We start from the raw sequence: 27,908 nt of genomic DNA, 5'->3' as shown, positions 1-27,908 counted from the left end.
TAGGCTGATTTGTAAATGCCCCCTTAAAATTGTAGAACCTAAATGAAAACCACACTATCGTAATCAGCGTATCAGAAAAACCTACTGCGGAGGTTTCAAGCTCCTATCTACAAAAATGTGGAATTTTGCATTTTTTGCCAGAAGAAAGATCACGGATGCGTGTTTATTAGTTTGTTTGTTTGTTTTTTGTTTTTTTTTCCAGGGGTGACCATATCAACCCAGTGGTCCTATAATATCGTAGAAGGGCTTATTCGAACAGAAATTAAAGGTTCTAGTACCCTTTTTAAGTGACCAAAAAAATGGAGGGCAACTAGGCCCCCTCCCACGCTCATTTTTTTCCCAAAGTCACCCGATCAAAATTTTGAGAGAGTCATTTCGTTCAGCATTGTCGAAATTACGATGACTATGTCTCTAAGGATGACTTAATCCCCCGCAGACCCCAGGGGAGAGATTGAAAGCTATGAACTTTACCCAATGTTTACATATAGCATTGGTTATTGGGAAGTATACAGACGTTTTCAGAGGGGATTTTTTCTGGTAGTGGGGGGGGGGGAGGGGGGCGCGGGTTATGTGGGAGGATCATACCATGAAAGGATTTTTCATGGGAGAAGGGACATTGCTATGAAGGGGGCACCGGATTTCCCAGTATTATTAAAAAGGATCAGAAATTATATATAAAAAAACAAGTTTTTTAATTGAAAGCAAGGAGTCACATCAAAACTTAAAACGACAGAAAACATTAAGTATATGATTGGGCTCATCCCCTAGTCAATACCTCGCTCTTTAAGCCAAAGGTTATTTAGTACTTTCATAAGAGCTATTTATTCTAATTAACGGCATTTGTAATTAAGGGGTCATTTTTAAAGAATTGGAACAAAATTCGAACTTTAGCTTAAAGAGCAAGGTATTGACTAGGGGGTGAACCCTCTAATATACGTATTAAAAATATATTAATATAGAGTTTCGTTACGTAAGTTAATTCGTAAGTTACGTATATTTATTACTAATAAAAACGTTCGTAAATAAAATTAAACAGGTTTCGAGAAAGCCATTTAACCAAATAAAAGTAAAATTAATATTCAATTTTTTTTTAATTATTCATGTACGGTAAGCCAAAATTAAAACCTAATTCAAAAACGTTCAAAAATTAAATAAAAAAAAAAGTTTTTTTAACTGAAAGTAAGGGACGACATTAAAGCTTAAAACGAACAGAAATTATTCCGTATATGAAAGGGACCGTCCCCTCCTCAACGCCTCGCTCTTTACGCTAAAGTTTGACTCGGTCCCCTGTCCCCATTTACCGTTTTTGTTTTTTTGAACAATCGTCTTTTAGCGTTTTTGTATTTTTTGTTTCTTTTTATGTTTCGTTTCTGTAAAGACTACAACGTGTATTATTGAAGTAGTAGCGAGGTACTGATGGTATTGCCTATTCTCTCTCTCTCTCTCTCTCTCTCTCCCTCTCTCTCTCTCTTCATTTAGTGTTTCATACAAATAGAATTACAGTTTAGAAAGATTGATCCTAATTGATTCTTTGTTCCTCTGTAATTTAAGTCCAGGGAAGCATTTTGAAAACGGTCAGAATGTAAACACAACGTACAGAACAACCTGAAGAGAATTGAAATTCCCTTTACACCTCTATTTCCGTGAGCTTTTGGCAAAAGCACGATATTGGAGCCCTTAAAATATTTTTAGAAAATATTGAGGATAGAAACAGTTTTCCTTGGGTCGGTGTCAGTCGGCGTCTTGCTGCTCGAGTGTGTAAAACGGTCGAATTTCTTCTTTGGTAAGTTTAAACTTGGAAATTTCAGCTTTGTATTTTGTGCTTCTTAAGCGTATCAACAATTAAAAAAAAATTAATGTTGCTTATGCGTCAGTATTTCTGTTATGAATTTGATTGGCTCCAGAAAAGAATCAACTTAGAAAAATGTCAAGAATGATAAATTTCTAATCCTTACTATAGTGTAGCAGTCGTGTGGTGGAAAAGGAAGTTAGTTTCTCTCTTTTCTTCTATTACACCTCAGAAAATGTGTTCCAGTGCAGTGGTTCCAGTCGGGAAGGGGTAGCCTCCCCAAGAGACAGGAATACAAAATTGAAAAAATACACTTTCAATACAAAAAGAATTCGCTTCCCCTTGGCAAAATCTTGCAGGGTTGCCCCTTCCAATGGAAAAATGTTTGCGGGGACCCTTGTTTCCATGCGTTTTAGCGTAAAAATAGTCGAACTGACTTAAAAATTTCTTTTGTGATTTAATGGTCAGTATTTATTTTGTCTTGTAGGGTAACTACATTTATTTTTAGGAATGTTTTTATGAGTGTGTAACGCTAAAAGTGAATAAAGTGCTAAAACAGTAAAATCTAAGTTACATGAAAGGCAAACTTAATGAATTTGGCTTCGACCGTCTCATCTGGTATGCGTTTTTTGAAGTGATACAACTAAAATTATAACTTTTCATTAAGGATTGACAATAATGCTTTGTCGCTGGAACCGGCACGGAACTGTATGTATTTTAGATAGATGTTTCTTTTTTATCTTTTTTTTTACTTTACATAAAAGAAATTAGTTTCACAATTAAGAATGGTACCTAAGTTATCACCTTCTTTGGAATCAGAAAGCAATGATTTGGATTATTCTACAAAAATAGTTCAACTAAAAATACGACCACTAATGCTGCTAATATTACGCCCTTGTTATGAAGACCTGGGGCCCAAGACCTTTTATTACTAGACTCCAAATGTCAGAGAAATTATACTGAGAAAACTGAAATGACCTTGCACGGCCAGAATTTACATGATTGGCTAAATTCTCCCATAACTATCGGTTACTAGCATAAGAAGAAGATTTTAAATAAAGAAGACTGTGTTGACTACATAAGTTAGATTTTACCCAGAAGTATAAGACGTGAGAAGATCACTCAACCTGACGTTATTTTGTACCTATATTACTTTCCGTGGCGTAAATTAGATGGAGGGGGAGGGGGATTTTTTTCCTCATTAAATTTTGACCTTTTTTATTGATGATTTTTATTGAAAGCAGTTTTTTTTAGCAATCTCATTTTTAAAAAAGGTAAATTTTCCCCTCTCGCTAAACTTGAAAAATACGTTACCCCCCCCCCCCAATTTTGTTTGAATTTACACCACTCTATTTATTCTAAAGTTTGCTTGTATAGCTTTTGAAACAATTTTTAATATGTTAACCATGCATGTGCATCCAAATTATTCTTAAAGTAGTAATTTATTATTCTGGATTATCGTATCGATATATATTAATTTTGCCTACCATTTTCATACACTTGTGTGTGATTGTAATGGTAGAAACCGGCTTGGCAGTAAAAGTTGGGGATTTTTTTTTTATAAAAATAGAAAACAATTCGATGCTATTTAACAGTGGACCGTTAGATTTTGTTGGGGTTTATAATTTAAAGTAGCCAAATGTGCAGTTTTTGAACATTTAACTGGTCAGAAATCATATTTTTGCGAGAGGGTATATAATTTTGACACTTAAGCCCCTAATACAAGATGCTTTGAAAAAGTTATGCTATCTGAGATATCTCTCATTTCTCTTCCTTTCCTAAAAATAAGATATATATATGATATATATATATATATATATATATATATATATATATATATATATATATATGTTCTCGAAAACAGCCACATTTTTTTTCGGGAAAATTGGTATCATGGGATATTCTCACATAAAGAAATTATCTAGATAGATTAGAAGTCTTAGAAAATTCGTTAAGAGCCTTAATTTGTTTTTTGCAAATGATGTCATTTACGTCATGTACTTCATGACACCATATGAAGTTATTCATATTATATAAGGTAGCTGAGTCCCAAATTTAGTTAGCTATTCATCCAACACAGTGTGTTTAGGAAGGCCCCAAAAAACGAAAATTTGCAGTTTCAGTTACTATAAATGATGATTCTTTGGAACCAATACCTAAACTATCAAACGTGATAAGATGTGAGAATCGACAACCTGGACCATCAGTTGCGACAACACCAATACGGGCAGCTAAATTAAGGTGCATTGCTAAATTGTCTGAAGTAATCAAAATCCAAAATGAAGAAGATAGACAAATACGGTTAGCAGATATGCAACAGCGAGTGTCAAAATGTGTCAAAAATGAAAATGAAGAGCAAAGACACGGGTGGTTAGAAGATATGCGAAAACAAGATTTAGAGCGTGTCAAAGATGAAAATAATAACAAAGACGCACGCGGTTAGAAGATAAGCGAAAACGAGAATTAGAGCGTGTCAAAAATGAAAATGAAGAGCAAAGACACGCGTGGTTAGAAGATAAACGAAAACTGGAATTAGAGCATGTCAAGATGAAAATGAAGAGCAAAGGTACACGCCGCTAGAAGACATGCGACACCAAGCATGTGAACAAGTCATAAATGAAAATGAAGAGCAAAGACACACGTGGCTAGAAGACATGCGACACCCAACATGTGAGCGAGGCAATGAAAAGCCACCTGGACAGCGAGAATCAAAGCATGTCAAACTGAAAATGATAGCGAAGGTCATCAATGCCTACCATACCTTTGTTAAAAGAATAAAGGTTTGGTGATATGTATTCCATAATGACGAAACACAAGCCCAGGTAAAAAGAACCAAGCAAATTGAAAAGGATTGCGATGATGATTGGGTTTTGGATTTTTACATGAATAAGGTCATCAATGCCTGCCATATCTTTGAAAATCAAACACCTAGACTAGATAAATCGTTGGGAAAAAGAAGTTTTTGTCCCACCACTTGAACAATCAAAAGAAACAAAGGTTCGGCGATATGTCTTTCATAATGACAAACGACAAGTCAAGGCAAAAGTTAAAGGTCGAATAAAAAAAAACAATATAATTTACAAAGGCACTACTTCTAATTTAAGGTCCATTTGGAAGTCACGACATCCAGAAAAGGCTCAAATTGTCTGTGTTTAGAAGAAAAGTGACAGTGAGAATTTACATATAGAAGCCTGCCGCGTGCCGAGTGCCAAGGCACTCGGCATATATATATATGTATATATATATATATATATATATATATATATATATATATATATATATATATATATATATATATATATATATATATATATATATATATATATATATATATATATATATATATATATATATATTTTTTTTTATATATATATATATATATATATATATATATATATATATATATATATATATATATATATATATATATATATATATATATATATATATATATATATATATATATATATATATATATATATATATATATATATATATATATATAGTACCGCCACGCTTCTATAGACTCTCAATGTCACTTGTCTTCTAACCGCTGACAATTTGAGCCTATTCTTGATGTCATGACGTCACCACAGGTTTGATACAGCCACCCTGGGAAAAATACGAATTCTTTCGTATAGTTCCTAACCTATTTAGATCGTTATTGTGGCCAGTTATTGCTGTTCCTTGTTTCCCTACCCTAGATTTCAATTTCCATTTTTGTTCATTTTTACACCTTTGCTTTAGCAGTTTATTGTCCATTTTTGTACATCTTTACACCTTTTACTTTAGCAGTTTAGATTCATGCATAATCTCATTTAATTTCTTAAGACGTTATAGATAACAAATACGTTTTTTCTAGTTTCCAACCACAGATTATTGTTTAACATTTCGTTTACAAATCAATGTAATTCTCGCTGTCTTTTGGTCCATGCCTATTTACTTTAGCTGTTGCGATTCTCACTTTCACTAGTTTTCTAATCTCATTTATCTGTGCTTCACGTTCATCAATCATCCTCTTACATATTTTAAATGGTCTTAAAGTAGAATTAGCGCCTTTGTAAAATTGCGGTTTTTTGTTATTGGACCTTTAAGTTTTGCCTTGGCTTGTCTTTTGTCATTATGAAAAACATAACGCCAAACGTTTTTTTTTTTTTTAGAGGCTGATGCAGGCTTTTGTCATTATGAAATATATATCGCACAAAACTTCGTTTTTAACAAAGGCATTGTCAACATTGATGACCTTATCCATGTCAAAATCCCATACCCCATCATCATAACTACCATTTTCAATTTTGGCACGTTTTGATCCTCGCTGTCGCTCATCTTCCAACCCCATTTTTCTTTCTTCTTCATTTACTTAAGACAATTTGCCGATGCCCTTTGCTTTAGCTCCCCTTATTGGTATAGTTTTACATGATGGTCCAAGTTTTAAAATGTTTTTCTTTTTTTTTAACTAGTGCAAATAATGCATGTTTTTCTGCTGTTTTCAGATATAACTTTTATAATCTTTTAGAATACCGATTAGAAGAAAATCCACATTTGAAAATATCGCTGAGGTAGGTTACTCCACAAAAAATCTTAATTAAGTCAAAAATATCAAAGCAAAAAAAAAATTACTGCTGTAACGATCACCTAAATCTAGAGCGTTCAAACCTCAAATTGTTTGATTTTATATTAAACAAAGGTGGAAATCCGGGGGGGGGGAGCGAAAATAAAAAAAATAGTGTTTCTTTGCCGCTCCACAAACCCTACTGCGACGTAGTGCTTGTGGGAATCAGAAATATTATAATATACATATTATTTTCTACTTTGGAATTTATCTTTCAAATTTCTACTCAATAACTATTTGTGGAGCTTTAAATTAAAATTGACTGGTTCTTTTTTTTTCAAAGTGAATTAAAACTCAAATTTTTCATACTCTTGTTGATGACGTTCCGATTGGCAGGTATTTCTTGTATTCTAGGAGTCGTTAAATTATTCTACAATAACTTTTTCCTTCGTAGCAACTGTGACGCAAACTCTACTTGGCTTTGTTTAGCTTATTGTTCTCAGTTTTTTCTGAAAATTGTCCCTACTCCCTACCACAGACTGGTTTCATTTTTTTTTTACCGTTTTTATCCCTATATAGTTTTGACACGCTGGAATTTGCAAAATTCGAAGAAGGCATTATTTTGTAGAAAAAAATGCATAGAAATGCTAGGAAAATCGCAGATATTGCGCGAAAAGATTGCAACCACCTTTACTTTATCTTACGGTAAATGATTCTCAATCCATTTGATGGTGTCCAACCTCTATTATTGCTAAGAAGAAGTAAAAGAATCAAATAAAAAAAGAACAATCAGTTATTTATTTACGTTTTCTGGGCACGTTTTCTGGAGGTTTCCATGCAAATTTGTGTTTTTTCGCAAAGACGCTGGTAACAAAAAAATCATCCACAATCTTCAAAATTGTTGCGGTTTTCTGCTAAACGCAGCATTTGAGAACTAGTTGTAAAGCCTGTTGAAACAAGGCAGCCTGCCTGCAGAAGAGCCTGCTAAATCAAAATTATAACTGAAGAAAATAATTCAGTTTTCATCACATAACTTTTGAAAGCTGTATACCAAAATAATTTTTTCCGGAGTAAGTCGACTTTGTTACTGAATTTCTAATTTAATTACGTACTATGATAATTTAGGCTTCAAATGAGTAAATATTATGCAAAATAAATATAATTAAATTTTGCTTTTATATAATGTTTAAAAAAGATATAAAAGAAGGTGAGGACATATCTACTGCTACTGCGGTTACAAACCCGTTGCAGTGTTAAGACACATAAAACAAACTAGTTAGTGAGTTCTTACCCACCTTCCATCCCTATCTAAAGTTTCTACTCTACCTACCTCCAAGATATTACCAAAATCTAAGGTCATTTGAATTATCATGTCTTACCTGCTTGAGTACCCCAACCACTTTTAATCCATCCTTTTAACATCATGAAATAGGGCATAAGAGCAATCGTAGTTGGCTTTAAAAGCCTACCAATTGTTGTTGGGTTTCGAACCTGTGACCTTTGGCATACGAGGCAGACGACTGCATTTTGATTTGTTGTATCGATTAAGAAATTTTTCTAGACTACCCTAAAGAGAGAAATTCATATCCTTGTAAAATTTAGTTTGCAGCAGACATTAAAGTATAGAATAGTATAATTCATAGCAACTATTTAATTACTTTACGAGATTTTAACCGATTTATTGAATTCATTTTTCCAAGTTATTACTTATAATTTGCCTCTCATGACCCAAATAGATCAGACGCACTTCTTCAATTTCGTTTTTCTTAATTTTAGTGTCAAAGGACATAGTTGATTAGTAGCTGTTAGTCTTTTTGGGGGAACATTCCCTACAAAATACGAGTTAATAAAAATAAAATCAAAATGCTGGCCATCTAATAATATAGTTTTCTTAGAAATTAATTTTACTAAGCCCATGCTCAAATTTATTCGAAAATATTATTCATATTGAAAACATAAATACATATAAAAGGAACAGGATATTTCATTAAACAATTGACCAGCATTAAAGCGAAAACTGGAAGTGTATCATCTTTTGAAGATCCTCGGTTGTTTATTTTACAGACGTTGTCAATTTGGCGTCTAAACGGCTCATTTCATCCCTAAAACGATAGAAATATAGGGGGAGGGGGTATTTTTGTATTTTTTTCAATTATTTTCAATGAAAGAAACAAAAAGACATTTTTCTGTGAAAATTTACGGTAAAAGAATACTTTTTAAGATGTGTGTGTGTATGGGGATAAAAAATATCTAGGGGTCAGTGCCACCATGAACCCCACACCCCAAATCCAAATGATGTTACCGAGAATGTTTCAATTTACTTATATATAACTTCATCAAAGAATTCTTCAATCAAGTAATCCTTTTTGGCAAGTCGCTGATTAGGGTAAGCGATTCAAATCTATGAAGGATCAAAGATGAAAACAATGAATTACAAGGTCATTTTCTAAGTATTTTATTTAATATTTGAGAAAACCGTTTCTCTTCCTCAAAGATTATGTACTTACGACCCAAATTTGGTTTTACCTGAAATGCGATCGCTCTCCGGGAAAATATTTTCCAGTCTATTTTAAACTCCCCCGGTCAGCATCTCATCCTAAGTGATGAATCATTATTCCTTTTAATTTAATTCTTTGCCAATGTTGCGTTCCTTAGGAATGGATTTTCTAAGGCTATTTTCAAGGAATCTCATGAGAAGACCTTGAATAATTAAATAGTAGAACACGAAGAAAAAAAATATTACAAAAAGGGAGAAACTATTAAGGGTGTCAGAAAATGAAAAAGAAACTAAATTAGGATAAAGATCCTAGGCCCTTTCTAAAATATAAGTGCATCTTGTCCCCTTTTTATAGTTTATTCTTAGCCATTTGAATAACTCTCAATAAGTACGACAATTCCCAGAAGCCTTTCCGAGGTATTATGAAGTTCAGGGCTTTAGTGATGTTTTTTTTTTTTTTTTTTTTTAATACCACCAACAAATCCAGTTTTTCATGATACACACCTTTTTAACATGCAGAAACAATGTTTTAGAAATAGTAGAATTTTTATGGAAGAATCTAACTGTAATATCGTTTGGTTTTGCCAATTCAGCCTGGAGCATTTAGGGTTAGAATCGATTTTTTAAAGAATGTGACTATATTCTACCTGGATTGAGCTATTCAACCGAGACACTAAATATTTCAAAGCACTGGGAGGCCAAACCCCCAAGGTCTGAAAAATAAAACAGAACTTAAATTTCAAAAGAGAAAACTGTCTTTTAAATATTGTAAAAATTATATCCTTACAGTTCTTGGACCTCTCCCCTAAAAAAAAATTAAAATGCTACTTATGGTACTGTAAGATGTAAGCTTTTTTTTTTTTTTTTTTTTTTTTTGATCAAAATCATCAATTTACAGAATAGCTCCGAAAATCTCTGATTAAGGGAATGGTTCTTTTTTAACGTTTACTTTTTAATATTTTATGTAATATTTTACCCTGGCTTAAATTTGGAAGGAAATTGAAAATCATGTACACAGAGAAAAAAATAAGGAGCGAAGAAAACTCTCCCCAAGAAGTTGTACGCTTGGATCTTGCTAAAAATTTCAGTGTTGTTTTGAATTGATTTTAACCCCAATTAATTTGCCTGGAATGCAACCAGTTTTATCAAATTGATTTCTTTTATTTTTTCATCTTTCTTCTTCGATTTCTTTCTTTCTTAAATTGTCAGGGTAGATTCTTCAGTAAACTTTAATTTGTTATTGAATCAACAGTAATGTCAAAAAGCAACAGAGAATGGTGAGATTATTTTAAGCTCAAGTACAGAAAAAAATACTAGCGAGCAGAAAAAAGAATACAAATAAAAAAAGACAGTGTTCACGTTTGTCGAAATTTCAACAAATACAGTAACCTAATCTTACAAAATGGAAATTAGTGACTTTATTTTTAGTGAGTTTTTACTCGATTTTTTATCTAATCTTATTGCCTCCTTCTCCAAAATCCTGGCTAAAATAAGAATTCTTAGAATAGACAAATGGCAATATTCCAGATCGGTGGTGCAATTTCAAAAAATCCTAGGGGGGGGGGGGGTCAAAGTTGGAGCCACTTTTCCCAAATCAAGTGAAAATGACAGTAAAAACTGAAAAATGATCCATATATTACCATAAAGGCAAAGGTATACTAAAGAAAACGACCTATTTCTCTGGATAGTCGATTTGTGCAGGCTTATCTTAGTTTTGACAAGATTTTTTGCAGAAACTGAACTTCATTTGGGGGGAGGAGGCAAAATGAGATTGGGGGGACTTGCGTCTGCAGGGGTATTTGGCCCCCCTGGCCCATACCAAATTACGCCCCTGGTCCAGATCCACCACAAACTCGGCCTGAACTACAAGCCACTTCAAACTTTACACCAAAATTTTCAGAATAATGAAAAGTAATATTAAGTACATTCTCACCTCTGGACAACTGGCCAATATGCTTCGTTTGCTAGAACATAGCTTAACATCCAACCTTTAACACCATTGGTAATGGTGTATAAAGTATTTATTTAAGGTAGTTACGTATTTACGAATAAGGCGGGCATACTTCTCTAGTAGTCTAGCTATCCCCACCATCAAGTCTTTTCATGGTGACTGATCAGAGACTGATCAGGGACATTTATTTGAGTGCGTGCAATAACCCTTCCTAGTCATGTATTTATTGCTGGGGGATTGATGTTATATTATTTGCTTCTTATGATTTACTTTTTCATTACAGAAACTAGACTTTCACCATGGGATCCTCTTCCGAAGAATCCTCATCTGAGGAAGAAGTTCAAATGGTAAGCTACATTTTAAAGTAATTTTTGAAACACAAAATTTGAAATGTTGCTTGCCTCATACGTTCCCTTTCCTTTTCATTTTCAGTACAAGTGTTTTGATCCCAACCGCAAAAGATATTGTTTAAATGAGGGTAAAATAAACCAAGAGCTCCGGCAATACTAATTTTTTTTGGGATTTGGGCTTATTTTTATGACTAAGGTGTAGTTTTTATGGGCATGGAAGTTTTGAAGCACCCTCTCTGTAAACCCTAAATCACTCATTAACAGTCACAAATTACAGTAATACAAAAAACTGAATCTTTTTATCTGCATAATTTGGAATTTTTATATATTGCTTTTTGATTCCTTTCCATTAATGATTTTCTCCATTGTTGTTTTCCATATTTGATACTAGTTCTATACCAAAGTAGTCTGTAAGCACCATTGGTTAGCCTAAATCGTTTTCAAGTCAATGTTTAATGCAGCTAGCTTTACAAGTTACGGCCGTTGACTTCGACCAAATAACGTCATAGACACCATCAGTTAATGTTCTGAAGCTGTGCTTTAGGGCCTTTAAAGCTACCTCTTGCTCTGCATACATCTCAGACTATAAGTGGATTTCATTGCCTTGAGTGGTACTGGCTGCTATTCACGATGGTTATTGTGACGATGACAACTTTTTGGAAGAATACAGTTATCAAGTAGTCATCAAACAGAGGTGTTTCAAAGCCCAGTCTCCAACCCCAAAAGATTTTCAAGACTCTAGATGTAAGCTATGCTATGCGAGAATAGGGAATAATTATCCCTGTACTCCAGGCAGTAAATGTGGATACTTAAAGTATGGATGCTTTTGCTTGATCTTTAGAACCAATCCTGAATGTCTGCATGACCAATTTTAAATGCTAAGAAAATTGAGTCATGAAAATAAATTATTTAGCTTTGCTGCCACCATTTTTCTCTAAATCAATCTTCAAATCAATTGGGTTTAATAACCATCTTGGTTCTTGAGTATCGACAGTAGAATTTTCCAGCACAGAAGACACAGCTTAACTGTCCTTAGATGAACTCAAAAATTCTTTTGGGCTGTACTTAGCTCGAGGGATATCGTACATTGCTAGAATTTTTCAGTTATTGTTTTTTACCCACGGACTGTGTCGAATCGCAGCTAAACTCGGAGGGCTGGGAAGGGCATAAGGAAAATACCCTACAAATAAGTAGAGCAACGATTACCTATAGTTTTACAAGTTCCTGTTGACCTTTAGGATGAAAAAAACTGACTACCCAAGTATAGCCTAAGGAGAGGGCAATAGGGAATATAGATCAAAACTGAGCTGTTGAATAAATTTATATCCTAAGAAACTGGAGGCTCCACAAAAACAATTGTATACGGTGAGTTATTATTGCTTACGACTTATCAAAAACAGTAAGATTGTCAATTTCTATGTGTCCGGTTGTCATTACTAACGTAGCTGCTTCCAGCAACCATGTGCAGTACTAAATATTTGTTAAATACTTAGATGTCAACATGGTTGTTTCGGAAATAGGCCATATTAGATGCTAATCTGTCATTTTAAATCTCCAGGAATAGTTTATTTTACATATGTCCGATATTTTTAGGTTAATTAGTTCTGTAATATCATTTGCCTATATTAAATGGAGCTGGTAATCTTATATTTGAGTGATTTGTAATTGTGATATCTGTGTAGCGCACAACTTGTTTTTCATGGTAGGGCAAGAAAGTTATATGCAAAAATTAAGGTCATTTTAAGTTTAGTTAGTGCTATGGATTGATCTGAGATGTGGTTTTCATCCAATCTTGATTGATCATCCTTATGTCTAAATTGACGGAACAGTTTTTTTTCTAATTACAGATTCAAAAATGTTCTGAATGCTACGCTCATGAGTAGCTAAGCGACATCAATGCTAAGGCTATTTCCGCGCTCTATTTGCATAATATACAGATTTTTGATTGTCAAAAATAAACAAGATATATATATTAGTTTTGTTGAGTGACCTCAAGGTTCAATTAAACTTACTTGTCGCAGTTACACTGAAAAATAAGTGCATAAAATAAAACCAGAAAAAAACTAAAATCACTAAAGCTGAATATCGTGTCCCTATTGTTCTTCCGCAATTTAACCCTGTGTAGGTGACATGAAAATTAAAAAAAGTATCTAAATGATTCTTCAAAAATCAGATTTATTTAAACGCGTACAGTCATACGTGCTTACTCTAAATTGTGTAATTTCTATTTTTCCAGAAGAATGTTTCTTTATTTATGTTTTTTAACTTTAAAATACTTTTGTATATTAAAATCTAAGTTTATAAACATAAACTCGTGATTTTTGAAAATTTTTGCTTTGAAAACTTGTACGCAACAAAACAATAAAATAATCGTTATCTGTTACTAATTAGAAGCTGTTCCATTTAAATTTATTTATGAAGCTTATATCAAACTGCCGAAAAATTAATATTCGGTTTGTTTTTTACATTGAGCCACCAGCGAATATTAGTGACTGTTCTTATTTTTTAATATATTTTTAATATAATATATATATTTTTTAATATTATTTTAATATATGCAGTTTTAATATATCTTGTTTTATTAATCTCACTTCATAGAATCTATTTTTAAGAACTAGTCTTGAATTTAATTTTGAAAATTCTTGCCTGATGAAGGCCAAAAATCCTTTGACATCAGAAGCCAAAGTTGGTTTGACAAAGAATAGGTTGGGTTAAGGATAATTTTGACAAGGAAAGCTTCCCTTGACAAGAGAAAAAAATTCCTAATTTAACTCGAATAATTTTAAACCGTTTTAGCAACCACTGCGTAAAAGTTTTTTTTCGGCAAAACCATTCTGGGAAAGGATATTCTAGGATCCGGAATATTAACCCTTTTTTCCCACCGTATAAGCGTTTAAATTATTACTAATTATATTTTTTTCCTTTTTTTTTCATGGTACTTCCAACCTGCAGAGCGTAAGTACATTAGATGCATGGTTTTAAACTTTTGAGATTTTTATTCTATTCCACCCATGCACTACAACATGGGTTTTGTGCTTATTTACATTTCAAACTCTATTATTTTGTGTTTCTTCACCTATTTTTCCCGTTGGATAAGCAAATCAAATATAAAGCTAATATCTGCAGCTTGTCAACACTAGAATTTACGTGCGATTTTTTTTTTTTTTTTTTTTTTTTTTTTTTTTTTTTCAGTAAGGCATGGATTTACAAAACAGCCACAGACTATGATTGGAAAACGAGAATCATACCCACCTAATGATACGAACGATTCATTAAAAAAATTACTTCTTAAAGAAAATCCAGTTATTTATTTGTCTATTTCATGAATAAAAATGTCGTGATCTAACAAAATGTTTGTGCGAAGTGCGGCCGAATTTTTTTTAACTTTGGGGAGAAGTGTATTTAATAAACAGCATCGCCTATAGCTGACCTTATGATGTAAAATAAATAAACTTATATATATATATATATATATATATATATATATATATATATATATATATATATATATATATATATATATATATATATATATATACATATACATATATACTTTATATATACATATATATATACATATATATATATATATATATATATATATATATATATATATATATATATATATATATATATATATATATATATATATATATATATATATATATATATATATATATATATTATATATATAGAGTTTTTGGTTTATCACCTTAAGGGAGTCAAGGAGTCAATCTTCCTTATTCATTATGAAAAATCCTATACTTGGCTTAGTACCAAAGTCGGCCAAGTTCAAAATAAAATCCAAACTTGGGCTCCTGTTGTTAAATAGCTGCACTTGAAACCCCCAAATTCGCGTATCTTTCTAAGATTAATTAATTTAATTACGAGTCTTAATCAAATTATAAACTCCAGTACTTATTTCTGTGAGAAAATACTGTTCAATTTGTTAAGAGGGTTTTTCTGAGAAACCTGGACTTTATTTGCTTTTACTATGATCTCTTTATATCTAAATTATAGATTAACTATATTAAATATATTAAGAAAAAACATAGTTTTGAGGGTTGCGATAAGAATTTCGATTATAAAAATTGTAAATTTCTTGAAATATGCCTTTGAGCTTAGGTCGATAGCAATGAAGGTATTACTGCGATTAGAGTTTTTTTTTAACTTAAAAATTGATTATTTTCAAAAAATCAGTTGATATAAGGTAAACCAAGCAAGTTTACGTCAAAATAAATCTTCATTACAGTTTCAGACAGAGGAAAACTAAAAAAGAGGGTACATTATTAAAAACCCTTTGATAGATTACTGAGTCATATGCATTTTATGAAAAATTAAACACAACAAGGAGGTAAGATTGACAATTTTGCCTGCCTTTTTTGACAGTATTTATCTAAAAATCGATCTGTTGGCCATTTTCGCTGTATTTACATTCTACTATCTGATCTTTTGCTTTTGCTTGTGATTTTTGATCAATTTTGTTTGAGTGCTTTTTGAAATTGTGTTAATGTCTTCTGTGCGAAAATATATTTTGAATTTTCTCCTATTTTCCAGATTTTGTTTTTATTTCATCTGTCTTATTTTTCTGTGTTTTTTAACTGTAAAACAAAAACTGTTGCTGGAACTTTAATAAAACGATAGAGACGTTTTCAAAATAACACATGCTTTAAAGAAACGCCATTACCGTGATCTTAAAAAGCGTTTTAAAAATGAGGTTTCCGAAGTTGTTTAATATGTTTTATATCAAGAGAGACAAACTATATTTTATTTTTGAAAAAAGAAACAAAAGCCTAGATGACTTATTATTAGTTTTAAAAATAATGTTTAAACTTCAGGCTGCAAACATGCAAATGGGGAATTTAACCATTTTTTCATCATATTCATCAATTAAGACTACGTTGATAACGTTAAATTAAGAAGATGAGACGTTATTTCAGAAACTTCTCTGGCGATTGTCTTTCTTTCCTTCCTTTTGTACTTTGGTATCTTGTGAAAATAGAATAGATGGGTTAATCTAATACACATATGGAAGCCTACTGTTAATACTAGCACGCAAACAGCGTTATGGTTTTCTGGGAAAGCAGTACAGGCCCAGTAATTTACGAATTCGTCGTAAAACCCCCATCTGTTTGTTTAGCATTAAAGGTCATAACCGACGTTGTAACTTAATCTCAGGCCTAACGAACTTCAAAATTGTCTAAGATGTATTTTTCTTCTTAGCATACATTGCTCTAAGCTTATCAGGCCACACGCTGAAAGTCTGAATTCTGAAAAACAACTAATTCCTCAGCAATAAAATTTAAACAATCCCCATTTTTGTCTAAATTCACGCAATTTTAAGGTTGATGCTAGTGCAGGAAGAAAAACATTGGTTTTACTAAATATTCAACAATTAAAAACTGAAGAAACGAATGTTGGTTGGTGAGATCATGACCGAAAAATGAATCAAGTTGGCAGCTCTACAGCTAAAAGAGTAATAAAATGTCTAGCTAATATCAGAACTATCCATTCAACATAAAACATTCTACCACTTAACTAAAAAATTAATCAGTCCTTATAGCTAAAAAAAACACATTTTTGTTCATTTGTTCATAGACTGCTTATTTTAAGTGATTACCACTACTGTTACTATTAATACTAACAGCACCTCACTGCAGCAGCAATCCGGCTGAGTTCAACACAGCTGTGCACGCTCCTCCTCCATACTGATTTATTCAAAGGTTCCCTCTTTACACCCTTCCAAGAAGTCCCAATTTTCTTTAAGTCACTTCTTACGGAACTCTTCCTACCCATTTGTGGATTTTTGTCTGGCCCTAGATGGTGGCCAAAAAGGATTTTTTTTTTACGGATTAAGGCCTTCGTCATCCTTAGAACGTGTATTACCTGCTTTTAACGTCAAATAACAGCTTACTTCGATATCTGAAATTTGAAATGAGCTAAATTGCATATATCTACTCAAAATGAAATACCACTGGGCCTCAAGGACGAGGTAGTTGACAAATCTAATATGATTGGACTGCCGTGAAAACATTTTCCCCGGTGTTTTCGATGTCTTTGAAAATATTTTCCTTGTGCGCACAGCTGGTTGTAAAATAACAGTCTATTATATTCAAATAGTCTTAAATGGTTTAAAATTTTTCTTGAAGAGAAGGCTCTCATTTTAGAGGAATTTTCAAACCTTCTGACCTATTTATGTTATGCTTATACTAAGAATGATTTAAAAGATCTTTATAAATCTTATTTCTGAGAAACGATCTTACTGCTGTAGCTTCCATATAATTACTTAATTTTTAAGTAGGTCTACATTTTAAGTATTTTCATTTCACTGTTTTTGTGTAGGAAGCAAATAAGAAGAAGATGGAAATCGACCGTAAAAAGGCCGAGGTCCGAAAGAGGCTTGAAGAGGCCTCTGCGGCCAAAAAACAAAAGAAGGGTTTCATGACCCCTGAAAGGAAGAAAAAGCTTAGGGTAAGTAACTTTCCTTTTGCTCTTTTCAAATATATAATTCTAATTATCAGTTTATTTACGTGTTCATCGGCGGGAATTGGACGGAGGTATGTGCACCATAGATTTTGAAAATACCCATTTCACGGGTATTTTCATTCAAAATGTTTATTTTGTATTGTTATTGACAATATTGGAAAATACGACAAAGTTGCCCTTCACCCCCCTCCCCCCCAAAAAAAAATCGTAAATTGACAGGACATTTGGACTGAAGATCCCCAATGCTCTCATTTATTTGGTCTGTGTCGTCTGCATAAGCTTTTTTTATCAATAAATATTCCCCCCGACGAGGAAACTTGACGAGCTGTCAAGGAGTGATAGGACAACGGTAAGGAATAGGTTGAACAGTTCCGGTGAAAGCAAGCAACCCTGCAGCACACCAGTCGATGTTTCAAAGCTATCGGAAAGGCCCTCCTCCGTCATAACGCGGCTTCTGAACTTTAAGTACATATCTCTGATCAATGGCACTAAGTTCTGCGGTATAGCAAAGTGATATCAATAGATACATCAAAAGAATTGGCTTATTATAACGATTCTAAATATATAAAATTCATTAAGTTTAGGGTTACCCTCCAAAGGCTACGAGCCTGAAAACATTTGTCTAATTTTTAAAAAAGGCGGAAACACCCCTTAGAAGTCGAGGAATATTAATGTAAATCACATCATCAGATTCAGAGTATCAGAGAACCCCACTGTAGAGGTTTCGAGCTCCCATTTGCAAAAATGTGGAATTTGTATTTTTGCCAGAAGAAAGATTACGGATGTGTTTATTTATTTCTTTTCCAGGAGTGATCGTATCAGACCAAAGGACCTAGAATATAGAAAGGTCCTCTTTCGGACGAAAATTAATAGTTCTAGTGCCCTTTTTAAGTAACCCAAAAGATTGGAGGGCAATTAGCCCCCTCCAACGTCCTCCCCCCTCCTAAGTGGTCCGACGAAATTTCGACATAAACATTTAGTTCAGCATAGTTAAAATGTCCAAGGACTATACCTTTGGGTATAACCTGCCCCCCCCCCCGCAGCATATAGAGAAAGAGCTGTAATTTACGGAATTTACCCATTGTTTACGTTGATATCTGTTATTGGGAAATATACAATCTTTTTTGAGGGGAGGATTTCTGATTGGGGGATTAACTACGATGAAAATTTTCCATGGGGAGGGAAGTTGTGCTTTCAGAGGTAAGTGTCCGGGGTGAGCTTTCCTGGCAAAATTTTAAACTGGGGGAATTTGCCAAAACTCCTTTACGAAATTCTCTTTATTGTTCTTACTTTGTCTTCGCCGACTAGATTTAACATGTGGAGATGGCTTTAGGAAATAGCATGTTTAATTTTCAGTGAGGTCGGGATTTTCTCGAAGCAATTTGCATGGGGAGGGGAGATTTTTCGCCAAAGAAATTTTGCTTGGGGAAATTTCCCGCCGGATCAACTTTCCACTGGGGTGTGGGGGGACTTCCGGGAAAAATTTTCCACGGAGGGGGAGATATCCAACATGATTTGAAAAATAATTAGAAATTTAAATCTCTTTCAAATGAAAGTATGCTAAGGAGAATTTTTCAGGCGGATCGTCCGCAAGAAATTTCTCTGACGGATTTTTAGCGAGGATGGGATTTCCAAGGTGAATTTTCAGGGGTGGGGAGGGGGTATTTTACGTGAAAGGAACTTTATTTTGAAGAATTTTCTGTGAGGTGGAGGAAATTTTCAATGGAGGGAAGCTGGGTTTCTCAGTGTTATTTGAAAAACGATAAGAAATTAAATAAAAAAAAACAAATAAGTTTTGTTTTCAACAGAAAGTAAGGATCAACATTGAAACTTATAACGAACAGAAATTATTCCATATATTTGGGGTGTTGCTCGCTCTTTGTGCTAAAGTTTGACTTTGTGTCCCAATTCTTTAAAAGCGTCCTGAAGCACCTGGCCGTTTAATTACTGCAAGAAGCTTTTCAAAAAGTTCTAAAATGCTTAAGCTTGAAGAGTGAGCTATTGAGGAGGGAGGAAACCCCACTCATATACGGAATAATTTCTATTCGTTTTAAGTTTCAATTCTGCTCCTTAGTTTCAGTTAAAAAATTTGTTTTTTACATTCAATTTAAACATAAAACTACCATTCATTACGAATAGATGACGGATCATATTACCCCTAGTTTTGATAAAACCATTATTTTGTCTTGATTTTCCTTACTACGAAAAACATTGATATCATATAATATTCAGGAATACTTGGGTATTTAAATGTTCTTTTGAATATTGTTTTGGCTAGAGTATCAATTTTTTACACAAAAAAAGTGTTCAACTTTCCCCGAAACTTGAACAAATTTACGTTTACGAGGATTGATCTTTAACTTTTGTGTTTACAGTTGTTGTTGCGTAAAAAAGCCGCCGAAGAGTTGAAAAAGGAGCAAGAAAGAAAGGCTTCCGAACGTAGGAGAATCATTGAAGAACGTTGCGGACAAGCGAAGAACTTAGACAATGCAAATGAAGGTAAAATAAGCTTAATTTTTTCGAAAAATTACTTCCTGATGCGGCACAATGGTACAATTTAGTTATTTTCATGATTATTTTGATCTAAGTTTTCACGAAGAGCCTAGAGTGGATTTTAAACTAGGTTAGACAGTGGATTTTTTAACAGTTTAAACATTGACCGTCAAAACAGCGCGTATTTTCAGCCAATAAAAGCCTTTGAGCTAGATATACTATTTGTCGGTTGTTTAAGCCCTCAAATAGTGTTATTTCTTCTTTTTATTTAATTTCTTCAAAACAATATCTGAAATCAATAGCTTTAATCTGTAACTTGCTCAGAACTTGCATTTTTGGAGAAATATTTTGGTTTCTATGGCCGATATAGAATCATTTTTTTTATTTTGGATTACTCACTTCAATCACACAGAAACAGAGGGACTTGTTGTAAAAAATGTTACGACACAAAAACTTTCCGTTCTTTTTATTGGCTTACAGTTCCGCACAGAAGAACCAATCAAGTGGAACTTAACTTCTGGTTATTTTTACTGGCTCAAGATTATAAACAGGAATGTAGGAGAGAATCGGCCTTTTATGTTGATTCCAAATATACCAATCAGGTTTCAAAAGGTTGGGGCTATTTTGCTTCCCTTTCTGACACATACTTAAGAAATAGTTTGATTTTTCTATGAAAATACATCTTTAGGACACATGCCAACAAAATTCAAAATACTTCGAAACACAGAACTATCGAAGAACAATGTTTCTTTCCACTTTTTTTCCATCAAAGCAATGACTATCGCCAAAATACCATCAATAATAACAGACAATATGAAGGCCATCGTAATCGTAAAAGCTTTTTCATCGTAAAACTATCATCGCCAGTCGGACAATCTGTTAGTCTTAGGCTTTCAGGTCTTTTCATTGTGAGCTAAAAAGTTGCTTTTAATCAGAAACTAGTTTTTATACTTATCACAAGTGTGGCAAAATCTGATAGTTGAAAGTGTTCCGAAAATTGGAATTTAAAATATAGTAATTGTCATTGGAGACATTTTGTAATACTTGTGCATTATATCTAACACACCGCTATGCACGAAAGAAGTCAAGTTTGGTTAATGCAAATGAAATAAAATAAAATACGATGAAAGTATAATATTTTAGAAACAAATTTAGGCTATATATTTGCATATTAGGGGTGGGGGTAAAGCATAGCATATATTAAATACGTAACCTAACCTAGGTACCTATTCTCCCCCTAAACCCCCCAAAAACAACAGTTTAAATATTATAAAAGCAATAAGAAATCACGCTTTGCTACCCATTTATCTAGCAAATACTCATTTGTCTCGTTTCCTGTCTGGTTTCCTTGTACAGTCTATAACGGTGTGTTAGATACAATGCACAAGTACCCATTTTGTTAATATTTATGTTAAGGCTTTCTTCAATATAAGCCAAATTCAGAAATGTTGCTAACGGGTTGCACTAATTTCTATCAGCCAAGTTTTTCAACACAGGGGCTGTGATCCCCCGTGAACTTCATATTCCATAGACAAGGGGCCTCAGTCAGTTAGAAAAGATTGAACGCTTATATACGAAAGAACCGTTGATTTACATACAAACACCTACAAATACAATAATAAAATGATATAATAATGAATTAGCTTGAATCGCCCAATAACTAATGAAATAATTTGACTCTACACAAAAGTTTGAAAGACTTCCACAAAATCCATAAGTAGTTGCTTCTGTCATAATAGTATCTTCTTGAATTATAAATAATGAGACCCCAAAACTTTTAAAACAAGACTAGGTACCCACGGTTCTAAAGCGTCAAAGGTCGGCCTTGAATTAAATAAAAGAAAGGGAAATAAAAGAAAGGCTTTGATATTATGCAACGGCCAGTGACTTTATGGCATAACTATTTCCCTGACGGAGTCATTCTGTCAAAGCATAAGTTGCTTTCTTAAAACAAATGTAGCCTACTACAAGTGCGAAAAACCTAGGGTTAAAGTGGGTAAATCCTAGCCATGCATCAAGAATTGTCGATGTTCCTGGCACATAAAGGTACTATCTCATTATGCGGGCCTCTTGGGTTAATCACTATAGAGTAGGCAATGATGAAACCCGTTTTTGACGTCTTAACTGTTATAGAGCAGGCAGTGATAGCAAGGTTTTCATTGTGTATACGATATTGAACTGTGGTTTTCGGGGTTTAGGGGGGGGAAGATACCTAGGTTGGCTTAGGTTAGGTTACGCATTTAATATATGCAGTGCTTTATCCCCAAACCCCCCCCCACCCCTAATGTGCAAATGTATACCCCAAATTTGTTTATAAACTATTATATATTCATCCAATTTTATTTTATTTCATTAGCATTAACCAAACTTGACTTTTTAGAGAGGCCCGCATAATGGGACAGTACTCACATAAATTATACATAAAAACCAGGATAATTCAAAACATTTGTTTTTCTCGTCATGAACTAAATACTATCGTGAATTTCTCTGTCTAAATCTAAATAAATGGGTGCAATTTTCACAATTTACTCTAAAGACCTTAGTCTCACATCCAAAGAGCTTAAGTATATATACTCAACTAGCTAAAATTTAAAATTTGTTATTTATTTGTGTAAACTAAACCAAAATTTAATTAGTCATAATGCAATTTGATTTTAGCACCTTTATAGCAGTGAGCCTAAGTACCAATTTTGGCCAAAATACCGGTAAATATCGTTTAAGTCTGTAGGACAAGAACTGTTGCCCAAATTCTCGTAGAAACATCCACAGTATTTCATAAATAAAAGACAGAAATATGCAGAAGCATTTTTCATAAAAAACCTACTATTGTTCACTCACTTTTTTTAGTTGTCATTCATTTATTTCGACTGATTTATTCATTCTTTAACTAAAGTAGTGTTTAAGAATGAATGATGGTTATATAAACAATTGTTATAGTTATGATTATGTTAAAACCCTAGCAGTGGAGGTAATAAAGAGAAGACCTAGCATCATAGCAGAAAAGAATAGTGTATGGGTATCAAATAAACTATTCTGATCTCGGTATTATTGATATTAGATCTTTTACTTCTGGTAATATATCTGATATTACAGTTCTCCTATGCCGTTCGAAAAAAAAAATTACAAGGAATAAAAGTATCAGATGTCCGATATTTTTTTGGATTTCATCCCTGAAACCCTTTTTTTGTCTATTTCAATTTCTTTGTTTTTGTCTTTTTGCTTTTTGTATTTTGGTTTTCAAGAAGTTACGTAATTTTAGCTGACATAGTATCTACTTGTTCAAGTTATCAAGAGCGCATTATAGCCCTTGAAAATGCAAAGTATGATCTGGAGTTTGAAGTACGCCGCAAAGATTTTGAGGTATTATTTTTTCGAAACGCGCATTTTTTCGACTATCTTAACATCACCTTTTTAATTATTTATGTTTTTCTTTTTTGAGTTCACTTGGTTTTCTACCAGAAAAGAAGTGTCCACTTTCACGTGCACGAGTTGTATTTGGGATATTAACTAATATTTCTTTTTCTCTTTTCTTTTAGGTTTGTTTATTTTTGTTTTGGTTCTCGACACTCTGCTTTCATTTTTGCAAACTTTCTATATTTTCTCCTTTTTTTTCAACAGCTGAATTACAAACATTGTGCCGGGAATTCCATAAGAAAATTAGCTCTCTCGAACGGGATAAATATGATCTGGAATACCGAAGCAGATTGAAAGACTATGAAGTACGTTCAACTTCGTAGAAAACCTAGTTTTTGCAAACTTTCTATATATCTAAGGGAAAATCCTGATATCTTTCAAATCGACATTTGAATGAAGCAAAATCCATCTGCAGTAGCCAAATTAATTCGAAGACTACGATTTGGAAGCGGCTGTACTATCCATAGAAGCCAACTTGTTCGTTTATTTCAGGAAATATTTTGTTTCTGCGCCAAAATCAATCCTAGAAAACTGAAAACACATACGTTGAAATTTTTAGATTATACGTTCTGATGCTAAAAAATTATTTGAAGCAACTAAAAAAATGGCAGTTATAATCTAATATTTCAAAACAGACCCCTTCCTTTTTTAATATAAAAATATGATACGAAAAATTAATACTGTTAATCTGCTGCTACTTCAATAAAGGCCTTAGATTCCAAGGCGGATCTAGAACAAAATCTTGAGGGGACCCAGTGTCACAAGGGCGCTGAAAATGGACCAAATTGACAAGTTTATTTAAAATCACTGTATAAAAAAGCAACAGAATGAGAAGGCCAGAAAAATTTTGGGAGGGGTGCAACCCCCCCCCCTAGATCCACCCCTGCTTAGATTAACTCTAAGAAATTTTATAGCATAAGCCTCAGTTACCTTCCTATAAAGCTAAATTTTGTACTTTATTGACCCCCCAAAACCAAAGCAAAAAAATAATTGTGGTACAAGTTTGTGATGTAACATCCTTATACAAAGTATAGTGTTATAACAACTAGCCCTGTATACCCGTGTTTGCCATATGTTCTATTTTTCTTAAAATATATTTCGTCATAGATTGAACAAGGGGTGGAGCAGGAGTGTTCACCAATGTCCGGACTTCGTGCAGCAAACTAATTGAATTTTGTGCCTTTAATAACAAAATATGCGGTTTTATATCTTACCGATAAAAATTTTACATTGAAGTACACCCTTTTGATACAAGGGCGCGGATTATTCTTCCAAATTTCCAACGAGGATGGAATTTGCTTCAAAGGGGAAAGGATTTTCAATTTCATTCTATCTCGTATATTTTTAGACGCTTTGAAACAGATTTGTAAGGATTACTATGAACGCTCCTTCCTTTGCGAGTCACAAAAATGGGACCTGGAATATGAAGTCCGTAAAAGAGATTACGAGGTGAATAGAACTAAATACTAGCCTTGGCTTGCTGCCAGCCAATTTTTTGAGGTATAGATCAGGGTTGCCATCTGAATACTAGCCCTGTCAAATGACATTGTTATACATGCATAATTTTAGATTCAGTTACAAATGATTCTAAATTAACTATAAAAATTTGTGTATGTCCAGATATAAAGAGAACTGAAGGATTTCAGATGAAGTAGAATAAAATTAAGGTCAAATTTGGACTTTGGAGGATACAAGGATTTGTTTAAAGACTAAAATCTAGTAGGAACATTGATACATTGTTTTTATAATCAATTGGTGGCAACCCTGGTGTAGATTATAATAGCTTGATCGTGACGTAGCCAATTTGCACTTAGAACTAGTAGATTAAAGCACCCTTTCCAAAGATTGACATCACTTACCTATCCATATCCTAATAGTAAATTTATATTTCTTTACTGTTATGCCTAAAAGTCCGTAACCGACATTTTCACACTTGTTAGATAATTGCTGAAAATTGTTGGATAAGCTGTTCTCAAAGGGAATATCCAGCAAAAGAATGTGCGTCTAATCATATTGTCATCATCCTGATCAATGTTGCTCGGCTAATATTCTCTTTGAGAACAGCCTAGGAAACGATATTTGGCAATTTATCTAAGAATTCTAAAAATGTAAAATAGGACCTTTATGCATGGCAGGAACGATACGAGAATTTTTTTTTCTTCTTTTTCAGTAAACAAACTTAATTGAACTTCTTATTGAGCAAAGAAGCTTTAAATGTCTTAAAAAAATGGATGTCACGGTCAAGCTTTTAAAAGCGTACAAGATTCGAACAACCAGCCTACTTGCCAACACATAAAATATACTGGGTTGACCTTGTAGTTTTTACCATGTTCTACCCTATCCTATCATGCTAGCTAAAGACAGCTAAGCACACACCTGCCGTCCAAAATCAAAGCATATTGTATCAGTTTTGAGCTATAAGCGCCATATACACACATATGTCCTTTTGCATCAATCGGCGAGGTCTTTGTGTCTCACTTGATGTCTCATTTTTTACCTAGCTCGAACCAAAATACTATCGTTTACATTATGGCTTAGTAACTTCAAACTGCCATTACTAAAAAGCTTTTTATGAAATTAATGTGTTTTGATTTTTGACGGCCGACATTGTAATATATGTTTGTCTTCTAATCATGTAAACATTTGGCCTGGCTGGTTTCCAGTTTTGTATGCCTTAGTCCGGCCCTACTGCCCTGTAAACACTAGTAAAGAGTGTCGGAACGTTTTGTTCTAACCCCGTCCGTCATTTATAATGCTTTTGTTCGTTCCTAGTAGACCCCTCAAGGTCAGCCCTGTATACATGTATGGCACGTTGTAGTAGTAAGCCAAGGGCTAGGGAATGCAATATTTTGGGGGTACAAAATCAACTTAAGGTGCCATACTCAGGATTTTCCCTTTTTGTAAACACGGCTGTCCTTTCATAGTTTCTGAGCAGCTATAGTGACAGTCGTCCACTCTTGCCCAATAATTCTTGCTTACTAATCCTGTGTCCACTTTTTTTCCTAACACAGTTTCCACTCATTTTGGCTATACCATATGTAGGAAGATAAGCTTGATGTAGTTTCGATGTGATAGTATCTTTCTAATCTAGAAATGTGATTTGTATGATTTTATAGTTTTGTCCGTAGTTATAATTGCATAGCACTTTGTTTTTTTATCCGTTTCGTTTAAACTTGAAAGCATAACAAATGAGAGTCGTTCAACTGTTAAAGTTGAAGCCACAGCCCTCCCCAAGGAAAGACCATATATACTTACAAAGTATGAAATTATAAAATATTCAAAGTATACAAGACGGGTTTTCTGGCAAAAACAAATCTCTTCTTCAAACCATTCCTGGAATAATTATAGATACGAGAGGTTTGTCTGTACCTGGAAAAACCTCTGTACACTTCCCCCTCCTGAAAAATTTATGTTGTCGCTTAAATTTTAGCAGCCTGTGTATTTGAACCTACTCGAAGATACACTATAAAATTCTGAAAAGAGCTTTAAAAAAATCATAAAATACTTATAGCTTTCCTAAAAGTTCTTCACTTTACATTACCCCCACACCCCTAATGTACAAATATATAGCCTAAATTATATATTTCCCTTGCATGTTTCAATTTGTCTATTACGTTATTCTTTGGTAAAACACATTTAACGGCAAAGAAGTAAAGTCGACGAACTCAAGCAACGGAAAAAATGCAAGGGAAATACATAATTTGGGCTACATATTTGCACATTAGGGGGGTGGGGGTACAGTGAAGCGCTCCTAAGAATGATATAAATAACAACAGTTGATATAAAATGATAAGGAAAAACAATCATAAAATGATATAAAGAAAATTTTTTTGCTTCTTGATTACGTCACTCTTCTGTTCAAATAAAGTCAACGGCAAAGAAGCAACGTCGACGAAATCAAGACACGCAAAACTACATTGGAAATATATAATTTGGGCTACATAGTTGCACATTATGGGGGGGTAAAGTAAAGTTCAGCCTTTTTAGGAATGATATATGTGAGTATTTTAGTATTTTTAAGTTGTTTTCGGACTTTTATAGTGTTTTCTTTTGAGTAGGCCTAACTGTAACCTAAAACCAGATTGACTGAAAAAGTAACAAAAGAAACCAAAAAGATAGAGCCAAATTGGGAATTTTCTTTTCTTTCTTCAGTAAGATAGATGCATGAAGCTATTTTTATACTTCTTTTTAAAGCTTTTAATAACAAATATTACAACTTCCCAAAGGTAAAAGTAGGTATGCAATGTATTGTCAATTTTGAACTGGTACACTAATACCAAAGAAAATCACCTGGTATGTCCATTTAAAAGAACCAGAAGTTATTACAGTATGAATTGAATGACGTACACAAAATTATTCTATAGTGAGTGCCGCAT

At 33.3% G+C, this 27,908-nt stretch overlaps 1 protein-coding gene across 4 annotated transcripts in view; it reads left to right on the top strand.

The window, feature by feature from the left end:
- The first annotated feature begins 1,649 nt into the window (after nt 1-1,649).
- LOC148952981 (uncharacterized) overlaps nt 1,650-27,908 on the top strand; it is a 44,986-nt gene continuing 18,727 nt past the window's right edge. Inside the window, exons 1-5 of one of the 4 annotated variants that reach the window (XM_089088220.1) lie at nt 1,650-1,783; nt 11,073-11,136; nt 17,482-17,610; nt 20,001-20,124; nt 23,378-23,478. In XM_089088220.1, coding sequence (XP_088944346.1) covers nt 11,089-11,136; nt 17,482-17,610; nt 20,001-20,124; nt 23,378-23,478 — 402 coding nt within the window. In that variant the 5' untranslated portion in view covers nt 1,650-1,783; nt 11,073-11,088. Of the gene's footprint in view, nt 1,784-11,072; nt 11,137-17,481; nt 17,611-20,000; nt 20,125-23,377; nt 23,479-23,736; nt 23,838-24,880; nt 24,982-27,908 lie in introns of all 4 variants that reach the window. The other 3 variants (XM_089088219.1, XM_089088218.1, XM_089088221.1) reach the window with 3 other exon arrangements.

The sequence above is a fragment of the Artemia sp. Qi Xiang Cuo genome, chromosome 4 (genome assembly GCF_049724085.1).
Source record: "Artemia sp. Qi Xiang Cuo chromosome 4, ASM4972408v1, whole genome shotgun sequence".
In the NCBI taxonomy this organism is placed as follows: domain Eukaryota; kingdom Metazoa; phylum Arthropoda; class Branchiopoda; order Anostraca; family Artemiidae; genus Artemia; species Artemia sp. Qi Xiang Cuo.
The sequence above is the reverse complement of the archived record's forward strand: the minus strand, read 5'-3'. Positions and strand labels throughout refer to the sequence as shown.